The following is a 23103-nucleotide window of genomic DNA, read 5'->3' as shown; positions in this document are numbered from 1 at the left end:
CTGACAGCTTGCAACTCCCTGAGGGGTGGTGAGGTTTGCAGTGGTACTTAGTTCCTGTGGAAGTTCATTCCACAGTCTCAAACCACCCTGGAGAAGGTTCTGTGTCCAACACAACAAATGTTACTTTTATTTTCAGAGTTCCATGGTGCCAGAGGAGCAAAGTTGTTAACCACAGTGTTATAACTTTTGTTGAAAAGTAAGCATCAAGGCTGAAATTCTGATGCACGAGTTCTGTATCTTTTTCAAACTAAATTATATTCCACTCTTCCAACTTCCCAGCATGAAAGAAAAGAATGAAAATTCTAAAAGGATCACTTCATATAACTCAGCAATAATTCAAATATAGCTTGCAAAAGAAACAGAGATACCTCACTATGTCTAATGTTCAATGGTGCATTTATGGATTTGTTTCTAGTAAATGTGAAATAATCCTTAATGAACATAAAAATCTTTTCAATGTAACGACGCATATTGCATTACACTAAATCAGATTACATAACAAGCCTCAGTAATCTTGAATACCAGTTTGTGTGCTAGTAAACCAAGTACCATAATATTTTCCTCTTCTTGTTTCAGTAGTCAGAGCTCTTAAAAATAGTTCAAGTTACTTGTTAAGTAAATATTTGAATACTGAAGTACCTGCATGCACAATAGGTACTTTCAACTGTATAGAGACTGTACTAAACAAACAGTAAAACAGAACTGCATTGTGTGTATACCGAGACTATTCAGTAATCAGAGTCTTTCCCTTCCTTAAAGTTTAAAGCATATTATGAATAAAAAAAATTAGTGATGAAAAGTTATAGTTAAAGATGTCATGCAAAACACAATTATATATGACTTTTAGGAAGTCTCCCCAAGGAAGAAACATGAGAAGTTGTGCACAGGATTATCATCATTTGAGAAAAGGAGACTCAAACTAAGTTAGCAAAAATAAGTATAATAAACCAGTGGTTCCCTACAATGATGCCAATGCTTGCAATTTTGTCTTGAGTCTCACAATATCTGGTGTTCTTAAAGCCCTAGCTCATGAGATCATGAAATTACTCAGTTTTCATTTTAAAAAAGAAGTTTCCAGCTGTCATGGTTGTGAAGAGAATTTTGGAAAAAAAAAAAAAAAGTTAACCTGAAAGAACCGTGCGGAGAAAACCAATGTTGATTTTTACAAACAAATCATTTTGGACATTCGCGGTCAGCAATGATGTTCCTGTTCTATACTCCTGTACTATTATTTCCTTGGATACATAAATGCAGATAGCTATTAATCTTCATCTAGTGTTGAGAAAAAAATCAATAAAACAATAACAGAGTTATGGGGGAAGTCTGTCTTCCAAACACATTCAGAAACCAACAACAAACATTTAATGCTTTACGACAAAATATTATTTAAAATCCAGAGTCATAAGAAAAGTTACATTAAAACTGTGTTGTGGGCACTTTTGTCCCTTCGAGTGCACTGAAAAACTAAAAACAATTATTTAATACTTTAGGTGAAAAAACTAAGTAGCAAACTGAAAATTAGCAGGATTTTCATTCAGCGTAAGCCTGCAATCAAATTTCACACATCAGTATTAATGCAGAATGGTCAATGCGTACAAATAAACTGTATGTGCCACACTGTGTGCGGCTCTTCTGGTCAGCTGGCCTTGGGCAACTGTGGTAGCATCTACTGCCGAGTTTGCTATGTGCTCCCACGGTGGCTTGATGGTAGCCTAGGGATGAGAGTGCTGCTTTGACGGACTTGGTGAGATGATGGGTATCAAATATTTTTCCCTTTATACATATACCTAGGAGTTGTTCTCCTGGACTGACAGGGAACAAGCGCCTTCTTTGTCTTGGTTCGAGTATGGTGCCAAGCAGGATTGTTGCTGACTCAAACAATGAAAGACCCATTGGCCACCTATTTATTTTGTACCTGCATTCTTTCTAGATGGCCCATAATATCAACACCTCTTTTAGTGTCATTATAGTTGTGGTGTTTTTTTTGTCTCCTTCTACAACCTTGTCATGATGCATTATTATTACATTATTACCAACTTGCCCTCCTTTGGAACATAGGAAACTAGGGTGAGTGGCCCAGAAAACCCAAACACTGCTGACAATTTTTCTCTGCTGCAATGTGGATGCATCTCACTGGGTATATCTGGCTTGTTTCATCAGATTGTTCCAAAACAGATTAAATTTTCATTGAGATGATCTTTAGCAAGCTGAATACTGGGGAAGAATGTTTCTTCCAGTCTTATACCAGGGCTGAGAATGAGCTCCTCATCGTCTAAAGATGAACTTCATGAACAATCAACAGAAACATGGTCTTTCTTCACAGAGCAACTCTCAACATGATGTGGCATAAAGCCACTTAATATAGTGTCATCACACTTTCAGACTCACAAAACATTTTTAAAAAGTCAGAAGCAGAATATCATGCCTGTTTATTCGCCAGCTTGATTTGCAGAACAAAGAAAAACCCTTCAAGAGTCTCCTGAGTCTGTAGTGTTTGGAGCACAATATCTAGGCAGAACCCCCCCTCAAAAGTGTTAAGCAAAGAGAGCAAGCATCAGTCCACTTTGTGTTGAGGATACCCAACACACCCAGATTTGAAGGGCCCAACCTCCCTGGAGTACCTTCTACCTTACAGTGACTTTGTGCAGCAACCACTGTCACTGCAAAATATTATCAATTAACATATACTAACTATTACAATGCAAGATACTCTCACTAAAAGTAAACGTGTACACAGAACTACTTAAAATACTGGGTAACAGCGCCATTTGTTCAGGATATATTTGTACCCAGTGTTTCTCCAGAATTTTCATCATCAGCAATTACATAAGCACAAAAAGTTAAGACTAGTATTTGCATTGTTTCAAATACATTACTTAAAATTTCACCTAGCAATGGTCCTGAGTCATCCTTAAGGATATGAAGCATTGCAGAGATGAGGGCAGTGGTATTTATTTACAACTATATTGTTGTAATTTCTTTGAAAATTTGCGTTTTCTTCAAACTCATTCCCAATACACACTTAGCACCTAGAGAATTTCTAAACATAAATGCACATTTTAAAATGTAAAATAAATTTCTACCGAGTTCAAGCTTGTTCAGTCAGATAATAAAGAGTTCAAAGGCAATGAGTAATGCTGAAATACTCAGATGATTACATTAGATGAAATTATTAAAATGTACCAGCATTATAAGTAGGGTTGTTTCAGATACTATCGCCCTGAGAAAGATTAGTGTTATCTTTGTTCTGGGTTATGTTCATATTTTCTGGATTTATAAAATCCTTATACAGTTAGCCTTTTATGAAGTGCTGTTAGGGATAAAATACATCTTTAGGACCATGTACTTATATAATAAATCATAATGACTTAACAGCTTCACTACAGCCAATGTAGACGTATTCCATTATAAATTCCTAGTTTGAGGGTTTAATATATTGATAGTTTGAAAATCGATTATGCAGAAACTTGGCACAAAGGTTTTCAGCCTAGAGAGGCTCTCTTTAACATACTTTAAATCTGTTAAGCCGTTTACAATAATAGAGCTGTCAAAAACAGTTTAGCTGACTTCACTCTTTTGGCTACATGTGCTGTGAAAGGAAGTATTGAATATTCTAGGACAGGCCAGCACAACTCGTAAAGCAGCGAGGGCCATATTACTCTAAAGAAAATAGCTGAGGGCCAAACCCCTCCCCCCTAGCACCGCCAAAACATCCCCCACAAACAAAACACACACCCCAGTGCCGCCCGCCCCACGGAAACAAACCCTCCTTCCCCAACGCCGCCCTGCTGAAACAGCTGTGGGCCGAAAAGGAAGGTTTGGGGTGTGGGAGGGGCTCAGGACGAGAGTAGGAGTGTGGAGGCTGAGGGTTCTGGCTGGGACTGGCTGAGAATGGGAGGTTTGGGGCTCAGGGCTGGGACAGAGGGTTGGGGTGTGGGAGTGAGGACTCTGGCTGGGACTGGAGATAAGGTGTTTGGGGTGTTGGAAAGGCTCAGGGCTAGAGTAGAGGGTTGAGGGTGCGGTAGGGGGTGAAAGGTCTGGCTGGGGGTGTGGGCTCTAGGGTGAGGCAGGGCTGGGGATGAGTTTGGGGTGCAGGCAGGCTGCTCCGGGACAGGGGCCAGAGAGGACTCCGCCCAGCCCTTTCTCTGCCAGCAGCAGCAAGTTCTGGGGGAGGAGCCCTCCTTTCCTACCCCTCACCCCAGCAGCACACTCACCCCCACCACTCTCACTGCATGCGCTCCTAGGGCTCTTCTCAGGTCCAGGAATATCCCTCGCCTCCCCCATGATGGGTGCCGGTGGAAGCAGCATGTGCCTCCTCCCCTGCTGTTGCCCCTGACTGTAGCCTCACTAGGGGTGAGGGATGGGGCTGCCCCATTGCCCAGCATGGGGCAGAAGCGGTGACTGCGGGCGGGGGGGCCCCCTGTGCTGGTGGAGGGTCCCTTTGGAAAATGAAAGGGTCTGAGTGGGAAGGGCAGGCTCAGAGTCAGTCTGCCCTGGCAGTCGAGATAGGGGGCACATGGAGCTACAGAGGAAAGATAGGGACTCTCTGCTCCAGGGCCAGGAAGGTGGGAGGGGATCAAGTCGGGGCTGGGGGACACTTGGGGGAGATGTGGGGGAGGAAAGTGGGGCGGGGGGGAGATTACCTGGGTTATAAATATCTCTGTGCCAGCAGCTTTTTTTTTTTTTCCCTCCACCGCTTTTTGCACCCCTCATCCATTGGGGGGGCTGGGGGGGGGACAACGAACCCAGCAGTCCCAACCCGTTGCTTGCCCATGGGCCGCACAGTGAGCCCCCGCGGGCTGCATGTTGTGAAGGCCTGATCTAACTCCTTACAGAACATGTGTGAATGGCTATTTTTCAAAAGTGTATAACTTGGTCTGATACTGGTGGATTTTCATAGGAATAGCAGAATCCAGTCCCTTCTTGAAATTTCAAGTCCCTACTCCAAAGGATAGGGGTAAAACATATCCCCCTTGACTCATTCTCAGAAATAGCTAAACTATTTTGGCTGAAGTTTTCAAAAAAAAGTTATGAATAACTGAAAACAGGAAGTATAGAATGGAAGCATCGGGCAACCTTAATAATAGATAGTGTTTCTAACACCGCCTAAACTACTATAGCTAGTGGAGGAATTTACATCTTCTATATACCACCACCAAGCACATTAGCTACCTCCTCTCTGTATATGATTTTGAGTGTTGCCAAATCCTGCCATTTGACTATTCTAGGCCCGCCCCTGTACTGATATGAACAAACAACAGAGAGAAGCCAAAAAATAACAACATATACTGTATGTAGATTTTAATACACCTTCCTAAAAAATAATCACCTGACAAATTAGCTTCCACTAATAAAACATTCATTGCATAAGATTTATAGAATACGTTTAACAAAAATGGTCATTGCTGTAATATAATGCACACTCACCATACTAACTTAATGTATTTAATACTTCCAGAGTATTATTCCAAAGACCTGGTCCAACAGTGTCTCAAAACTGCAAACGAAGGTTTGACTGTGAGCTAGAGCAGAAAACTTAGTGCCTGAGACTCAGAATGTAATTGTTTAAATCGACTTGTGGACTCTCCTTTCCCTTCACACTCAGATTATTAACTGAAATAGACCACCACACTTTCATTTCTTATTTTTTTTCCAAAAGTGTATTTCATGCATTTATGAAAGTTACTTTATGAACAGAATACAGGTATCTACAAAGAGGATCCAGCAATTACAACACTCATTTGATACGCAGGGAACCAAGGCAAAACGAACTGTGAATGAGGGAAGGCGTTTGAACAGGTATAAGTGTACTAGACAATGTACCGATTATGGTCCCTAAAGCTAAATTATTTGTTTCAACTCATACAACACACTGTATACAATTTGTCAAGCTAAAACAAGTTATGTATAATATGTGCATTTATAAAACACTAAAATTTAAGTTGATTATAAGATTCTCCATTCAGAAATGGAGGAATTATGCAGAAGATAATGTAAATGAGAGTTTCACATGTAATTTCCCATGCATCAGTGGCAGAACACACTCCAATATAGAGATTATAAAATGGAATGGATGGAGATGTTAATGGAACCCTTGTCCATCAAGTCACATATAAATCCTAAGCGATGAAAATAAGCGTTTATAATTAAAGCAGCAACGTTTCAAGTATCAAGATAAGGGAAAGTGCACAACAGAGGCAATTAATTACACAAGATTTTACACATGGTACTTTAAACACACTTGTACCGTCATATTCACAAATCACCGATCTTATTAGTCTATATTAAAAATTAATGTGGGTTAAGGGGTTCTAATGTCAGGAGAAATGTGATTACATTAAAGTTTCCCTTTTTTGAAAATACAAAAAAAAAAATATTAGTTTTGTCAAAGATGGTGACAATGAAGGTGGTAGCAAGGAGAAGTAACATTTCAGCTATCTGCAGAAAACAAACTAGAGCAGGGGTCAGCAACCTTTCAGAAGTGGTGTGCCGAGTCTTCATTTATTCACTCTAATTAAAGGTTTTGCGTGCCAGTAATACATTTTAATGTTTTTAGAAGGTCTCTTTCTATATGTCTATAATATATAACTAAACTACTGTTGTATGTAGAGTAAATAAGGTTTTTTAAATGTTTAAGAAGCTTCATTTAAAATGAAATTAAAATGCAGAGCCCCCCGGATCAGTGGCCAGGACCCAGGCAGTCAGAGTGCCACTGAAAATCAGCTCGCGTGCAACCTTTGGCACCCGTGCCATAGGTTGCCTACTCCTGAACTAGAGATACTGTTTCTCTTCAACTTCCCATTACAGTGGGCACCTTTAACCAAGTATTCACTGTCACAAGCAGCACCTACAGTACTACCGGAGAATAAGAAATGTGGTTTTAACAGTGGCCACTAAATTATCTAGAGTTAGCTGTAGTTGCAACCTTTTTTTAAAGAGGAAGGATGGACTAAAGAACGAAAGAAAAGATGAAAGGCATGCTGGCTGGGAGACATCTCTTCTAGAAGCTTTTACTATCCTTATTCAATTTGGCAGTCATTTTGAAAGAAACAGAGCCATTTAATTTACAGAAATCAGTGCCTTACATTCAAAAACCTATCAAGTTTTGTAAAACACTTCTTTGAATGAACAACACTTTCTGGAATGTCTTTAAAAAAGACCAAACAAACCCAGCAGTGTATTTAAACTTGCTATCAATAATATAATAGTTATAAATAAAATTGAAAGTAAATCACAAGTAACGAATTACTTTAAAAATATCAACTAATATTCATAAGGCATCCATTAAATTAAATACACTGTAGTCTATTACATTCCTTTTATCATGTAATTTTTCCTTCCTGACAGCTCAAAAATCTATTCTTTATTATTATTGAATACAATGGACGTGTTTCTTAAAAGCAACATTAGCATCTTTATAGCAGTTAAATAAAACATTACAATATTTGTGACTCACCTGCAGTGAAGTCTCTATTCAAATCTATAAATGCATGAGAGTGTGGTATGTACATTTTACTCTCAGTGTCCAATGCAGGATGCCACGATAAATTCCTGAGAGAAAGAAAACAAAGCTATTCTTATGTGTTTACAATTTAGGACTTGTCAATCTTGATACTCCTCTTTAAAAGATTGTGAAACACACAGTTCTAGCTTTTTGTAGCAAAATTTCACTATTATTCAGTTTTATTATAGGTTTCATAATATACTGAGACATTGTTGACAATATTTATATAAAATGCTGTCAATACAATGGCTTACCCTTGGGTACTTTTAACCTTGTTTCTTGTAATACCTAGCTATTTAAACTAACTTGATTCAGACTAAACAAAATTACAAACACCCAAAGGAAATGGAGCATAGTTTCAGAAGTCTTACCATATTTAAAAAAAAAAAAAAAAATTAAGAAAAAAAAACAAAACTTGTTTTGCTTTCATAACTTGTTTTAATCACATTATTTTGTGAAGTCTTTACCTTGGTGGCATTTCTAAACATCAACAAAACCAGAAATAAACATCCTGTCAAAAGTAGTTTGTGTCTTTTATGTTTAAGAACATTTGTTTTGCTAAAGAACTGAGTTTCCACAGTATAAGTAATATAAACAATACACCAGACAGGTTCTACAGTATCTATGTACTGAAATATTAAAAATATTCTGAGGCTGGTAAGAGTACCCTGCCTGAGAATCCATAACAAGAAATGGAATGGAGTTTACCGCATCACTACCAGGAAGCTTTCAGTATAACTGAAGAGCCACTGATTTCAAAATAAGCAGATTTGAAAATTACAACGTTCATTTATTTTAAACAATTCTCAAATTGAATTATGACCATCATACAATCACACTAATGCAATATTTCATAAAAGAGAGAGAGTCATAAATAGTATTTTACAACTATGAATGATAAAAATACAACAAATAAGGAGATCTGTGTTTTGGTCCAAGATTGGTCAGATTTCCTTGGTGATCTTGGTCAGGTCACCTCTGTGTTCTGCAGTTTCGTTTGTAAAATAGGGATAATACTTAACTAGCTACCAGCCAGCAGTGTTGAGAGGTTTAAATAACTAAACTTTATCAACTGTCTTAAGAGTCTCATGTGAAATGGGGCTGTGAAAGTATAATTATGCCTCCAAACATTACCAGAATATGGTATTCTTATTTGAAATCTATTCAATGTGCCATTGAGAAAATATCTATTTTTTTCATAATAAAATAGAAAGCCTCTCACCTAGTCTATCACAGTTAGACAAAAAAAGCCAAAGTGTAATGTAATTAAGAAGCTGTGTTTAGCTGGTAGCTGAATTGATAGTCACAGACAGAATAGTGAATAATATCAAAGTTGTATAACATTTTTCATTATGAATCGTTTTATAATTGCTTATAACTGACATTCTTAAACTGTTTGGGCTGAAGTTTTCCCATGTTCAATCTCTGCCTCAGATTTTTAATTTTAAAATTTTAGCAAAATTTTAGAGAATTGTTTGAGAACAAGGCTAGTGGAAAATAAGTAGTATAAGTTGAAGAAAACCACTACTTGCACAGTAGCACTTGTTAGTAGCTTGCAGACTTCATTTATTGAACCCTTCAACTGCACTGTGCATCCGCCCTTGCTCTGTAGTGGCCACACAATGGTACACAAGCAAAACTGATTCTCCTTCCCTGATCCTCAGCGAAAGGTGCACCATGAGTTGAAAGTCTTCTCTTCTACCAACTGGTTATAATAATTCTGTACACTACACAAGACACGCTCCTTATTGTGCAAGTCCCCATATCACTGCCCTCGGAGGAAAGCAAGTATTAGGTCTCTCCTAACACTATTCCATTTTACAGGCGAAATATAAGTTGCACAAGGTCACTTCTTGCAGAAGCTGTGAAGATAACCTGGTTCTCCAATGGGGAACTCAAGTCTCATTCACTTAGCCATACTAGACAGAATCTGCCACATCCAGATGCTTGGTTATGCAGTCTGTAAAATGGGGCCACTTCTGCACAGTTAACCCCCACATAACCCCTACTACTGCTGCCAAATAATGGAGTTAATGTTAATAACAGATAAATGAACAAGTTTAATTCTGTTACTTCCTAATTTTGAGTGCCTGACTTGGCAACTTTAACACTCTTTTAATAGATTTTTGTAGGGTTATGTTATAGTGGATTAAGAGGTTTCAGGAATAAGTGTTACTTTACTTGACTGGCTTTCAACTAATTTTAATCACGTTTTAAATTTAATAATTAGAACAATTATTCAAATAGACTCAGGCAATATTATTCCCCTTCTTTGTTCCATTTTCATCCTTTTTTCTCTCAGATGCCTACGTTTACCCTTGCAATCATTTTGGAGAGGATGATTTGAGATCCTACATTCAAAAAAAAAAAAATCCAGAATTCTGAAACACGGTATTTTAAGTTATAGAAAAATGAATGGGCAGGAGCTACTCTAGTTACCTAAGTAATGTGTTATGAAAATAAGTAAAGAAACACTCAGACTGAAACAAAGCGCATAAACTAAAATTAATGAGAATTAATGGGAAAGCATAAAATAATCCGTCACAACAGTCCAGTCTGAAATTCAAGCTGTGAAGATAGGCATCCTTAAATTAGCCAATGTATGAACCATAAATCACACCAACATCATATCAAGTCAGAACAAGGTACAGTATCAGAATATTTCTCAGACAACGGAAAAATATCTCCTTCATTTGATACAATAGTTCAAAGGGGAAGAAGCAAAACAACTTTGAAATCTTACAAATTACAAAAGGACTGTAATGCAGTTACTATTAGTCAGAAGGGGTCTGCTTGTACTCCATAGGTTCAGTCAGAAGTGGGCAATAATGGCTTTCTTTGGTAAGGTCCATCTGTTGTGAAATTATTTGCACACTAGGATCTGAACAACAAAAAGAGCACCTTAAACCCGGCCCAGGCAGCCACCTGTCCCTAAATTCAGCCCTTCCTAGAACACCCATTTGGAGTTCTTTATTGGCTACTTTCAGGACACAATACAAATCTCAGGAATTTGGCAGGCTTGATGTTGCCTGTTTTGTGGCCACCTCTTTGTTTACTATTCCTTACTTTTAGTATGAAATTAGCATTGATTCCTTTCATCCATCATGGGATGACTTCCTCAAGAACAACTGGATTAGCCCTTGTCCTATACTGTTGGTTCAGATTAGCTGCATATTTGAATAGTTACCTCTTCTGGTTGATTTTACAGCTTTATATTATTTTGCCCATATCAACAAAAGAGGCAGTCAATACCAAATCCCACAGCACTGAGTATCAGGGGAACTAATGCTCAAGCACCAGTACACACAAAAATGAAACCAGGGAACAGGAATCCAATGTAGCCTGCCCCAGATACCAGAGATATTTTCCAAAGAAACCACAGCAACTAACACAGTACCAAGTAACAGTACCAAGCTAGGCATTGCCTTATGACTTGGTTCCTACTTGTCTCCTTGGTGCAGAGGAGGGAGAAGTGTGCTCCGAATGGAGTCCCCTCATCTCAAGGAGCTTGCTGCATGGACTCAACATCAAAGTTGGTGCACTCAATAAAACCAATCTCTTCTGTCTCATGCTGCTATACTTTTGGGAATGTGACCACAAAAGTTTATGGCAACCCTCAGGATCATAGCCTGCTACCTGAGACAGCTTTGTTGAGTTCCTGAGCATAAGACTAAATCTGGGCAAAGAGCCCATCTGACTTCCAGTGACTACTCTGCACATAGACGCTGGAACATCACCTGGCAGCCTCACCAGTGCCCCAGCTATGAAAATAAGAGGGTATTTTGTTGGTATTTTCCAGCGCCCAAACTTTATCAATTTCTACCAGATGTAGGGTAAAATTAATCATAAGGGAGTTCAAAAAGCTACACACATTTCACTGAGTCAAAACACTGAATTTGAAATGTAATATATATTTTATAAACAATTAAGATTTTGACAACTGACAATGTGTTAAACAAAAATAAACTTTAATTATTGTACTTTAAGAAAAGTGTGTTTGTCTATATAAAGGTCACTTAATAGCTTTCTATAGCATCCACAACCAGGGAATGGTCAGTGTTACCTGTATAAGATAATGCTGCGTGATGCCACACTGGGCCTGTAAACTGCACCACAGGCACCGACTTTCAATGTACTGGGGGGTTCTCAATCCCCAACTCTGCCCTAGGCCCCACCCCCACTTCACTCCTTTCCCTCAAAGCCCCACCCATCTTTTCCCACCCTGACCCTGCCTCTTCCTACCCTGTTCCGCCACCTCCCTTGAGTGTGCCACATCCTCGCTCCTCCACCCTACAGCCTGCAAATGTCACAAAACAGCTGATCGCAATGGGTGGGAAGGCAGAAGGTGCTGATAGGGGTTGCTCAGCTGATTGGCTGGAGAGAAGGGTGTTGCAGAAGTCTACTGGTTCATGCACATCCAAAGGGAGAGCTCATAATCCCTTTCCACTTCCCAGAATGTAATCCTGTGTCTGGCAGTAACAGCCTTCCCAGTTCTTCCTTTCAAATTAGAGTAGGAGCATGTTTCTGGACCCTGCTGACCACATTTTTGGGGCTGAGAAGAACTTTTTCTCCTGACTATCAGATTGGCCTGAGAGATATGGATTTTTTAACCTTCCTGTCAGCAAGCCAGAGATCCGGCAGGAAGGTTAAAAAATCCAAACCTTCCTGTCAGCAAGCCAGAGATCCGGCAGGTAGCTTAGGTAGTCAGGCGGTCATGTTTTTGCAGCTCAACATATCTCCAGTGCATATGTGATTTATTTCATGGATGAACTAGAATTGAAATAAGGATTAGGGGAGGACATTTTCTAAAGATAGTGGCAGAAGAAGAGACAGGGGCTCCTAATGGTTGGTACAGCAAGGAGCCAACCATTCCCACCCACAGCATATCCTCAACCTTTGTCTGTGGAGGAGAGTGGTGGAATCATAACAGTGTTGCTGGAACCAGGTTAAAGGTCTAGAGACTACAGGAATGGTAGTAGTCCTGACTAAGGGCTAGTCTTCACTGGCAATGCTAAAGTGCAGCCACGGCAGTGCTTTAACGTGGCTTGCGTAATCACAGCAGAGTGCTGGGGGCATGGCTCCCAACGCTGGTGCAGTTAACAATGGTGCTTTACAGCACTGAAACTTGCTGCGCTCAGGGGGGTGTTTTTTCACATCCCTTAGTGAGAAAGTTGCAGCGCTGTAAATTGTGTAGAAAAGCCCTCAGATGGTGCAGATTACAGGACGAAGGTATGCACCAGAGTCATTGCTTGATAATTTCCCAGATGTTAAGTTAGTGAAGTTGCAGCCTAGTTAGGTTAGACATTCCTCGTATGTCTTGTTCTTTTTTCTCTTCAATGAATAAGTATTACATTTCTAAATAAGTCTGGACACAATCTAGCAACGAGAACTGAGTTGCAAGAAGCAGCGTACACCTAACTCAGATAATGCAATGACCATATTTGAAGTGAATATGGAACACTGGCAGTTTTAGCTTTTAAAGCTCTTCCTCCAATGCCTTCTTTATTGCTACTTTCCACAGGCATGACTATTTTTTGTTATCTAAAAGAGTCTATCTTTGAATGAGAGACACAGAACCACTGTTTCACTCAAGTGGGTTTCTAAATCATTTCCCAGATCCACCTATCTTCTTCAATCTAGAAAGACTTCATATTTGTTAAGTTATTCTGGTGGCAACAGTTACAATTCAGAGCAAAGGTGACCTGCTCTCCTTTGAGCTCAGATTAGTGTAACAAAAAGAGAGAAAAACCAAGCCTTGTATACAGAAGTTTTTGATTAAAACATATTGTTCATGTCAATCTTCTGAAAACTAAACGTTCTACCCATGGATCATACTTTCAAGTGGAAACTATAACTAAATTATTTAACAGAACTAGAAAAAAAAACACACCTGTGATTATATAAATTGTATTTAATATGGCAATGTCTGAAGATTGTATTGTAGGTGATCACAGAAAACAGCTGCCTTAATTCACCATGAATAGCTGCTTTTTGCAACATTTCTACTCTTTCATGCTGCAGTTGGTTTAATTAGGTGGGCTTATTTCCAAACACTTATTAAAATGTCCACATCACCATCCTGGTCCATGTTTTTCAATCAAACAAATATCCAGAAATATTTCCAAGCTTTCGGATTCCAGCGTGGCAAGCCTTTTAAAGGACGATGTTTGAATAAGAAGTTATTTTTCATATACAGAAGTCTTAACTATTACATTTGGTAAAAATCCAACTCTATGTTAATCAGACCCTACATGATGGGTGTTAGTAGTGATTCAGTTATTTCAAACATAGCTTTAATTAAGTTTTCCCCAACACCCAATATAGTTCTGTAATTGTAAGGGTTCAGATCAGCAAATATCAGTATCCAAAGTGTATCTTCCACAGATTTAAGATTTAACTAGAAACTTTGAAACAAAATCATCCTGTCCAATTAAAAAAAGATTTAAATTATATTCCAGAACATTTATTTCTAGAGAACTATACAACAATTAAGGAAATGGAGAACTGCTGAAATCTCCATTACAAGCCTAAACATTGTCCATTAAAAACTAAACATTGGTTTTGTAAGGAAATAAAATAAAGCTACATTCTCCAAACATTGTCAAACATAGATTATATTCTGACCTGTAACATGCAACCTTCTTTTGAACTATTAATATATTTCTTTGTACCAACACGGTGTTATAAATATTTCTTCACAGAATATTAACTGTGCTGTTGTCTTAAAAAGCTGATAAAAATCTTCCGATATAATCAGTGCAAGGTTACACTTACTGTCACGGACACCGTTGGGGGGAATTTGCAGGCCTTGTTCCATAAATCAGATTTAAATAAAAGCCATCTTGATAAAATTCAAGCAGTGATTAATTGTCAAAAACATCTCTCTTAGAAGGGCATAAGAACTTCCAATTACACCTTTGAAGGATTTAAAAATAATCAAAATATTGTTTCCAGTCCTATATTGGAATTCTTTGTTTATCGAAAAATATCTATAAATCTTCAACTAACCCTCTAGTAAAGGGAAATGCTCTTATTGAGAATGATATTAAAATGATGCTACTAGCAACGATTACATTTTAAGTAAATGGGTTACAGATTTTCTGAAACCTCTCACTATCTTTGACAACAACATATCAGACTAATATCAAGATTAAAAAAATTATTTAATTATACACTGCTTAAGGTCCAGGAAAATGAAAATTAGAAAAGCTGATGTACTGTTTCTATGGAAACAGGCATAATCTGATTGACATTTCTAGTTCTAATGGACTTATCTTGATATAACAGCTAAAAAATTCCCCAGGGAAATTCAAAACACTTCACAATAAACCATTTCTTTTAAAGAGATGAGCATCAGTGTTGATTATACACACAAACCCCTTCCCCCAACAGCTGTCAGAGACTAACTACATCTCTAATTTACTACGCAGCAAATATCATTGTACGTTTTCATATTAATACAAACTACTAAATAGATAATCAAATATTAACTGGAACTCTGTAGTATTATCTAAAAGTTGCAAAAACAGCGCGTTCTGAGACTCAAAACTGCTATTCATTACTTATGATTTAATTGAAGCAGACATTACTAAAAAACAGAGGTGTGAACAGAAGAGGAGGCTGCACCAGTGAAATGATGTAACAGTAATGCACAATTGATCTAAGAGCCTGTGTGTCCTAAACACCTAAGGAAATTGACAGGAATTGAAAGAACTCAGCACACGAGAGGATCAGACCTGAAGATGCACATATTAGTACACAGGTGCCTAAAGAAAAATACTTACATTACTATTAGTGGGGGCAATCAAGTTTGAATTTTTTTGCTTGGGTGTGAAAGAGTGAGATGTGGTCATTTCTACTTTCACGAACCAAGTTGCTATCTATGTTCTGATTCTAGAACCTTGTTTCGCAGTTATTTCTTTTCTTCCACTGGTAATGAGTTAGGTGATATATGTTATCTGTACAGGGTAACAATATAATAGGCAGAGAATACAACTTCTTTTTCCAAATAGGTTAAGACTTGTTGTTCGACAGGTATTCCCCTCAACCTTTGTGCAGGCAAAGTGTTAAAATTCCATTTTACTGAGTTAAAGTAAGTACACCCAAACTAAATAAACTTTATACATAATCATGCAGTATCAATTGCACAGTCAGTCAAATTCTCTTTAGAAAATTAAAACTTTAAATTAAATTGTTGGGTACAAACTAAATACTGCATATTTAAATGTACTAGAATATTTATACAAAATACTTTAGCTGGTCATTTCCACATTTTTAAACACATAGGGCTGTTTTGCTACTGTAATATTCTCTGTAAGTTAAGAAAGCCCACAACTTCAAAAAAAAAATAGGAGAAAAAAGAATATACAATGGGTTGGGGTTTTTTCAGGTACCAGGCTACTAGCAATTCACATAGAAAGCTTCATGTGCTGAGCTCAAAAGAGTTCACAAAGAAAACTGATGGGTTAAAGTTCACAGAAGAAAAGCAGCATATATAGCCCTCTCTGAGAAAATCCTGAGCCGCACACAACAGTGGGCTGTCTCTGCTGCTTTTCTGCTGCATAACTTTTGCTACTCCCCGACCTTCTGCAAAGCTCGGGAATCCTGCAGAAGAGAGGCAGAAGTGAGAATCAGAGCTAATTTGGGTAATCCAGGAACTCTGGTTGTTAAGAGTTTTGCAAGTTACAAGGTGCAGTATGGACCATGCAAGAAGAACATTAGCTTATATCACCAACCAGTTTAATGCTTCAGTACTTCAATTTTTGTGTGCATAAAACTTTGATGAACTCAACTCATTGAAGTTAAGTGCAGGACTGTCTAGAGAATTTTAATGCATTTATCGTTGATTATTTTTAAATTTGTGAAGTTAACTACCCAAAAATTGTTGGTTTTATACCAGTGGTTCTCAAACTTTTGTACTGATGACCCCCTTCACATAGCAAGCCTCTATTTAAACACTATTATAAATGATGGAGGCAAAGCAGGGTTTAGGGTGGAGGCTGACAGCTCATGACCCCCACATAATAACCTTGCAACCTCCTGAGAGGTCCCGATCCCCAGTTTGAGAGCTCCATGTTTAATACCTTGTTCTAAGTTATAAACTAAGTAATTACGGATTTTAAAAACAGAATAAATACAAAATGAATCTGATCTGAGTATGAATGAGTAATGTAATGTGTAAAATGAATCTTATGTAAATATGGAACCAGTTACATTATTCAAGCCTTCTCTGTGCTGCATCTCTTCCCTAGCACTTCTCCAGTCACAACCAAAAGTCACATGGTTCAGCCAACTCTAACCCCTCCTTTCATTAACTTCTCTCTTTCTGCTTCAAATTCAAAAACTTTATTCTACCTTCGAAGCTTTATATAGTTTTGTCTCTACCTACATCTTTGATCATCTCCCAGTTTTCCTAGTCATGACCTACAACACAGCTGCTTTTAATCTTTCAGTTCCTTCGTGTTCGCCTCCAATAATCACCTTGGACCCTATGGATGCGGTCCCCTAAACCCAGAATAAATTCTCTGATCAAATAGGCCATGTAGCTTCTCTTTCTTCCTTCAATTCTCCCCTTAAAATCTCTTTCTGCTATCTTTCCAATTTGTACCATACTCTTGTAAAAGTGTAAATTCTGAGTATGAGCCTAATAGCCTAATATAGAGATCTCTATTCTATACAGACTTCAGACTTTTTATCTTCTATGAGGTTCCTCTACCTAGAAACCAGAATACCTTCCACATAAACTTTGGTAAAGAATATGAAGTGTAAGCCCTACATACTCTACTTAACAGTTGTTCATGGAAGGGTCATGCTAGTAATTCAGACTCCAATTTATATGCCTGGTTAAATCCCAGTCACAGTAGGTATTACTAGCTCAAGTGATCCTTTTCTTCACCAAGTAGGATATATAAACTAGCTTTTTAGAGGGTGAACAGTCTGTGAGCTGCTCCTCCAATTTCTGAAGCTCAGAACCAGGACCATGTTTTAAGTATCTGAGAGCATACTGTGCCAAAAAGGTTTTTGATCTAAATTCTCAAAGAAAAACAATATCATTTCTTTACTATTGGTTTTCTTAGCTAACTTCTCATTCTCACTTTCCCTATAGGCATTATATTTTTTTTAAACTGTCTCTACTATTTGATGGGGATGCATGTTCTTTTACCCTGCTTTTACTGTATTAGCCATGTCTACAACATATTCTAATCACCAAAGAAAGTCCTTTGCTCAGGGTCTAACCAGAAATCTCAGATAAAGTTCAATTTTTTATTCCGGTATTCTCTAGCAAGTCTGTAGTGAAACCAGCTTTTTATTAAAGAGATTCATATTCTGTTCCACTGCTCCTGAAATGGTAAAACACAAGACACACAACTATAGGTTTGCAGTTATACAGATATAGGAAAGCGCTTTTATTTTTTCACTGCTGCTCTAATTCTGAGGAAAAATGCATCTCTCTTCCTTGCAGGCCTGTCCTAAAAGAACAGAGATCTAGCACTTGAAGCTTGGGTTTTTTAATCTAAATTCCCAAAGAAAAAGAATTCAGTTCTTTACTATTAGTTTTCTTAAAGCTTGAAGTAATTGGGGGTATCATTCCCAGGCTGAGATGACATAATTGTAATAGCTCTTATAGAACTAGCACACTAAATATAGAGTGTATCCTGGGTAACATGGGAGGGGGGGAGAGGGAAAGAGGCTACTCACCCCATATATCTACCATTCAAGACCCTAGACATATACCCTCTCAGACATAATAGTTTCTCTATGCAGATATATTTTACTTGGTGAACATTAGATACTATAATGACAGGTGCTATAGAAACCCCTACTAAATAAATAAATAAATAAATAGAATAAAATAAAAAGGTTAGAGAACAGTCTTGGGATAATTAAGTCAAGCTGTTTTCCCTGCAAATACATAAGATTAGGAAAAGAAAGATATAAACTGTATCTGAATAAATATGGAACTGTTAATTCTGACACATACATTCTCCCTATATCAACACACTCACATAACACTATTTAAAAATGAGTCAAATAAAACTTTTAAAACAAAACAACCACCTCCACAAATTTGGAAGTAAATATTCTCTTGTAAATTGCCTCTTGCTTAAATAAGGCAATTTCAAAAGCTAAAATTCTACAAGGTATTACTGCATGGGAATTAGTACTGAATATTTAAAAGCAAATAAAATAAATTTAAAAAATGGAAGAACTTAATATTTTCATATCATGCATTTGATGTTTTTGCTGTAGTGTAGGCGGAAGGTGCAGAAGAGAGCCCCAGCTCATTTTAATACAGGAGATTACTCCCACAAGGAACCAACAAGTAAGCGGAAGACAGGAAAAAAAAACAAGACAATTATAGACTTAGTCCAACAGTAATTGCTATAAACAAAAACCAACAGCATTCACTCAGTTAAAATTTGTTCCAAATGTTTCAGGCAACAAAGTATCAGGAACAAATTTAATCTTTAGGCAATATTTTACCATTAATCTCTGAATCAGCCAAGTGTACCTCTGTACAGGTCAAAAATATACACATTTTATGCCTCAACCTGAGCACATGAAAAATTTTGCACACATTTTTATGTCTGTTCCCTAATCAATAGTGGACAGCCCACTGGTATCTGCTGACATACTTTTGCATTTACATGAATGGAATCTTGTGGTGTATCAGACCAAATATAAGTTATAGGCTTCAGTGTGTACATAGATGACAGGTTTTGTTTTTTTTTTACATATTTGTACAGTTCCAATCAAAAGGACGCTGGCATCTATGTTCTACCATAATAAAAATAAATGAAATTGAATTCATTACCATTGCACACCATAACAACTGCAAGAAACCACCATGTACTTTCTCATATCAGCCACCATTACTCAAGTTTTAGGTTCTTGAAACCGCCACTGAATCTCTAATTTATTACACAGAAGTGCACAGAAATTAGATCCTATGTGCCACAGAGTACGCAGAACATTACTCCTAAGATATCAAGAGAAAGAGGGTCAAAACAAGAGCTCCATGTCTGTACACCACCCACTCAACATGGAGATTTTATGCACTTACATTGACAGCAGAATTGGGTGTGCCAACAATTGATATAAAAATTCACGTTACATGCCAGTAAATAAGTAAATATTTTAGCTTACCTGCCTATCAGTATCTGAGGCCTATCTGATTCGTTTGTGACACCAAAGACATCAGGAATTAAATCACCATTGAAGCTGAAATGTAAAAAACAAGCTGTGTCATCTTATCCTTTATTAACAATTTTCAGTCTGACTATTATAAATCATCCCTTTGTATCTGGGACTCTTAAGAATTGAAGAACTTCTTTCAGTGCATTCTTCTATGAAGATTCTGTTCTAATCTGCACTACAGTAGAACATCAGAGTTATGAACAGAGTTACTAACTGACCAGTCAACAACACACATCATTTGGAATCAGAAGTATGCAGTCAGGCAGCAAAAGCGGGGAGGGTAGAACAAACATAGTGCAATACTGTGTTAAATGTAAACTACTAAAAAAATAAAGGGAAACTTTAAATCTATACACCCACAATCCCTATCCCAACCAGACCTATTAAAATGATTTATTAACTATCTCCCAGCCACCATCCTTCCAGCAGATCTCTCCACTTTTCTCCTCAACCCTCCTACCTTAACAATCACCACACAAGTCCGATCAGTTGTGGTACCTACCCTACTTCTCCTAGGTCAATGATGACTTCTAAGCTTGCCTACAACACACACTGAAGTAAACAGCCTCAGCAAACGTGAAATTTGAGTTCACTGATCACTGTGGCTGTGCAGAAGGGCTGCTTATTTGAGGTTGCAAAGATGACATACTATACATACTCGATCATAAGCCGGTTTATTTATAAGCCAACCCTCCCAGGATGGATAAGTAAAAATGGAAATTTTTTTATGACCCATTCATAAGCCGACCCTATAATTCAGAGGTCGGCAAACTTTGGCTCCCGGGCCACCAGGATAAGCCACTGGCGGGCTGAGATGGTTTGTTTACCTTGAGCGTCTGCAGGTACAGAGGTAAACCTAAGTAAAGAAAGCATCCTGGTCTGCTAGCGGCTTACCTTGATGGGTCAGAACAGCAACTGGTGGGGAACTTTTTTTTTTGGAGGCGGGAGGGGGGAGAAGCTGGGGTTCAGGGGAGTAACCCCTGTGACCAACCCCCACATGAACCCTCCCTAGCCTGGGGCTCGACCACTCTCCCCATCCCATTGCTTCCCACCTTAGCTGGGGTGGGCCAGGTAAGGATGTCTCTGGCCAGGCCAGAGCTGCTCCAGCAGGCTGGGTGGCACAGCCGCCGTTTCCCAGCCCCGGAGCTGCAGCTGCTTCGGAGGTTTGGCGGGGTGCAGGAGGGCAGCAGTGGGTCCAGAAGCAGATGCACTCTGGCCCTGCCTCTTTTCTTTTGGCTCTGCTACCTCTCCTTACTCCCTTTGTTGGAGGTGGGGGAGAGGCTGTGTCCCACCTCTCCCTCTCTATACCTATTCATAAGCCGACCTTATGCTTCCCTTTTTTACTAAAAAAATTCAGCTTATGAATGAGTATATAGGGTAAGTAGTATGATAGATGCATGGAATATTCAAAGACAATAGTATCGACTTTATAAATGTTATATGTATCTGTTTGGTCTAGGGATTATATTCTAGCTTCATTGGGGGAGGTACAGGAGTTTCCTGCAGGAACTAAGATCACTTGGCAGGGACGGGGATAATTAATGCAAATCAGGAGACCTGTAAAGAGTCTAGAGAAACCTCCACTCTGGGGAAAACTGCATAAACTGATCTGATTGAAGACACCTGGTCAAACAGAGAACTGAGAACCAGGACCAGCTCCAGGGACCAGCAAAGGAAGCAGGTGCTTGGGGTAGCCAATGAAAAGGGGCAGCACGTCCAGGTCTTCGGTGGCAAATCCCTCAGTCCCTCTCTTCCTCTTTGAGTTGCCACCGGAGTGCCGCTGAAGAGGAAGATTGGAAATGAAGGATGAAGTGGCGCAGTTGAGCTACTGACAAAGTGCTGCCGATCGGCTTTATGAGTTTTTTTCGCTGCTTGGGGTGGCAAAACAGCTGGAGCAGGCCTTGCTGAGAACAGTATAAAGTGACTATCTGACTACATGAAGAGAGATCACTCTCACTGCATCCAAGAACTGACATGAGACTATGACAAGAGATAGAAACCTCATGAGAGGACCTGGAGTACTATGAAACCTACTAAGGGCCTATGTTGCAGACAAGTATTCTCATAAGCATGCATGTAAGCTGTTTATTGTTTTCTTTGTAATGCTTTCGTTCTGAATAAATACTTGGTTTTATGAACACTGGCTGGTCACTTGTTAACCCTGTCCTTGTCCCTGAGAGACCAGGACTGCAGATACAGAATTAAAGACAGATCTATTGAGGTGATCACAGTAAATTGCAGCCTAAATGCCTGGTCTAGAGGCCGTGAGTCTTGAGACTTCACCTCAAGGAAATGCGATAGCCTGCAGCCTGGATGAATTTGTGTTGTGTTTTTAGTATCGGGCACATTTCAGATGTAAGATATTTGGTGTTTTAATTTGACATTGTATAACAAACTAAACACTTAAACATTAAATATTTAACATTTATATTGCAATTTATTTCTGCAAGTTTTGTTCAAGGTAAGATGTCATACATACTTACTCCATAATTAGAGGCTCATCATGAAAAGTTTTATTTAACACAGTCTTACGATTAGAATCTGAAAACAGAAAAAGCATTCACTTGATTAAATTGCACACATTTTGTGACATTAAGACATCCAGCCATCTTTAATATATTCTTTATTAACTTTAGGTCTTCCAAAGGCATTTAGTAATTTTGTTTTTTGGCCAGTGATTTTGTTTGTTGGCCATTGTCAAAAACACTGCCAGCCTTCAGCACAAACAATATAACTGACTGCTTTGAGCTCCACGTAAATTCTAACTGCCAGCACAAAGAAGAAAGGCAATTCAGAGACCCAACTCTGGAACTTACCTATCCATAGCCATGTGGTGGCTCAACAAAATTACAAAAATAACCCTTACAATCAAAAGTCAGTTTCTACCTAGGTTAGCAATCTTATAAATTAATACTAAAATGTAGATTGAAGCAAGTGAAAATGCTTTTAATAAGGATAATCTGGACCTGCTGGGACAAAAGCGTGTCCAGATATAACATTTGCACAAAATGTACCTGAAAAATATTCTTGATTCACTGTGTTATTTAAGACTGTAGCACAACATAAATTGGAAGGTGTAATTATCAATGAGAAGACCATGTGGAAGTGTAAACTGGCGGGGTGTCCTGCACTGCTCCCCCTACAGACCTCTCAAATCCCACAGCCAACTGTCCCTGGCATACCTCTGTTCATCCCTGCTCAGAGCAGTCAGTTATATTGTTCCCTTTCACCCCACACTTCCATTTGCTCCCATCTTCTGTCCCCCACTTCCTGGGTCGTGCACTAGTACCTCACTCTTGCATCTTCCACACCTATCTTGTGTAGGTATAAAACATTTCTACTAACATCATTCTATGCCTCTCATTCTCCAAGTTCTCAAGGTCCCCTGAATCCCCTCTCAG

General features: G+C 38.5%; 1 protein-coding gene across 1 annotated transcript in view; it reads right to left on the bottom strand.

The window, feature by feature from the left end:
• The window catches only part of ITFG1 (integrin alpha FG-GAP repeat containing 1), a 187008-nt gene that overhangs the window by 157225 nt on the left and 6680 nt on the right, over positions 1-23103 (bottom strand). The window contains exons 4-6 of the mRNA XM_032787061.2: positions 22186-22243; positions 19652-19726; positions 7457-7551 (exon numbers count right to left, since the gene is read on the bottom strand). Of these exons, the coding sequence (XP_032642952.1) occupies positions 7457-7551; positions 19652-19726; positions 22186-22243 (228 nt within the window). The remainder of the gene's footprint in view (positions 1-7456; positions 7552-19651; positions 19727-22185; positions 22244-23103) is intronic.

The sequence above is a fragment of the Chelonoidis abingdonii genome, chromosome 19, assembly GCF_003597395.2.
Source record: "Chelonoidis abingdonii isolate Lonesome George chromosome 19, CheloAbing_2.0, whole genome shotgun sequence".
Classification (NCBI taxonomy): domain Eukaryota; kingdom Metazoa; phylum Chordata; order Testudines; family Testudinidae; genus Chelonoidis; species Chelonoidis abingdonii.
Note: the sequence above shows the minus strand (reverse complement) of the source record. Positions and strands in the feature narration are given on the sequence as shown.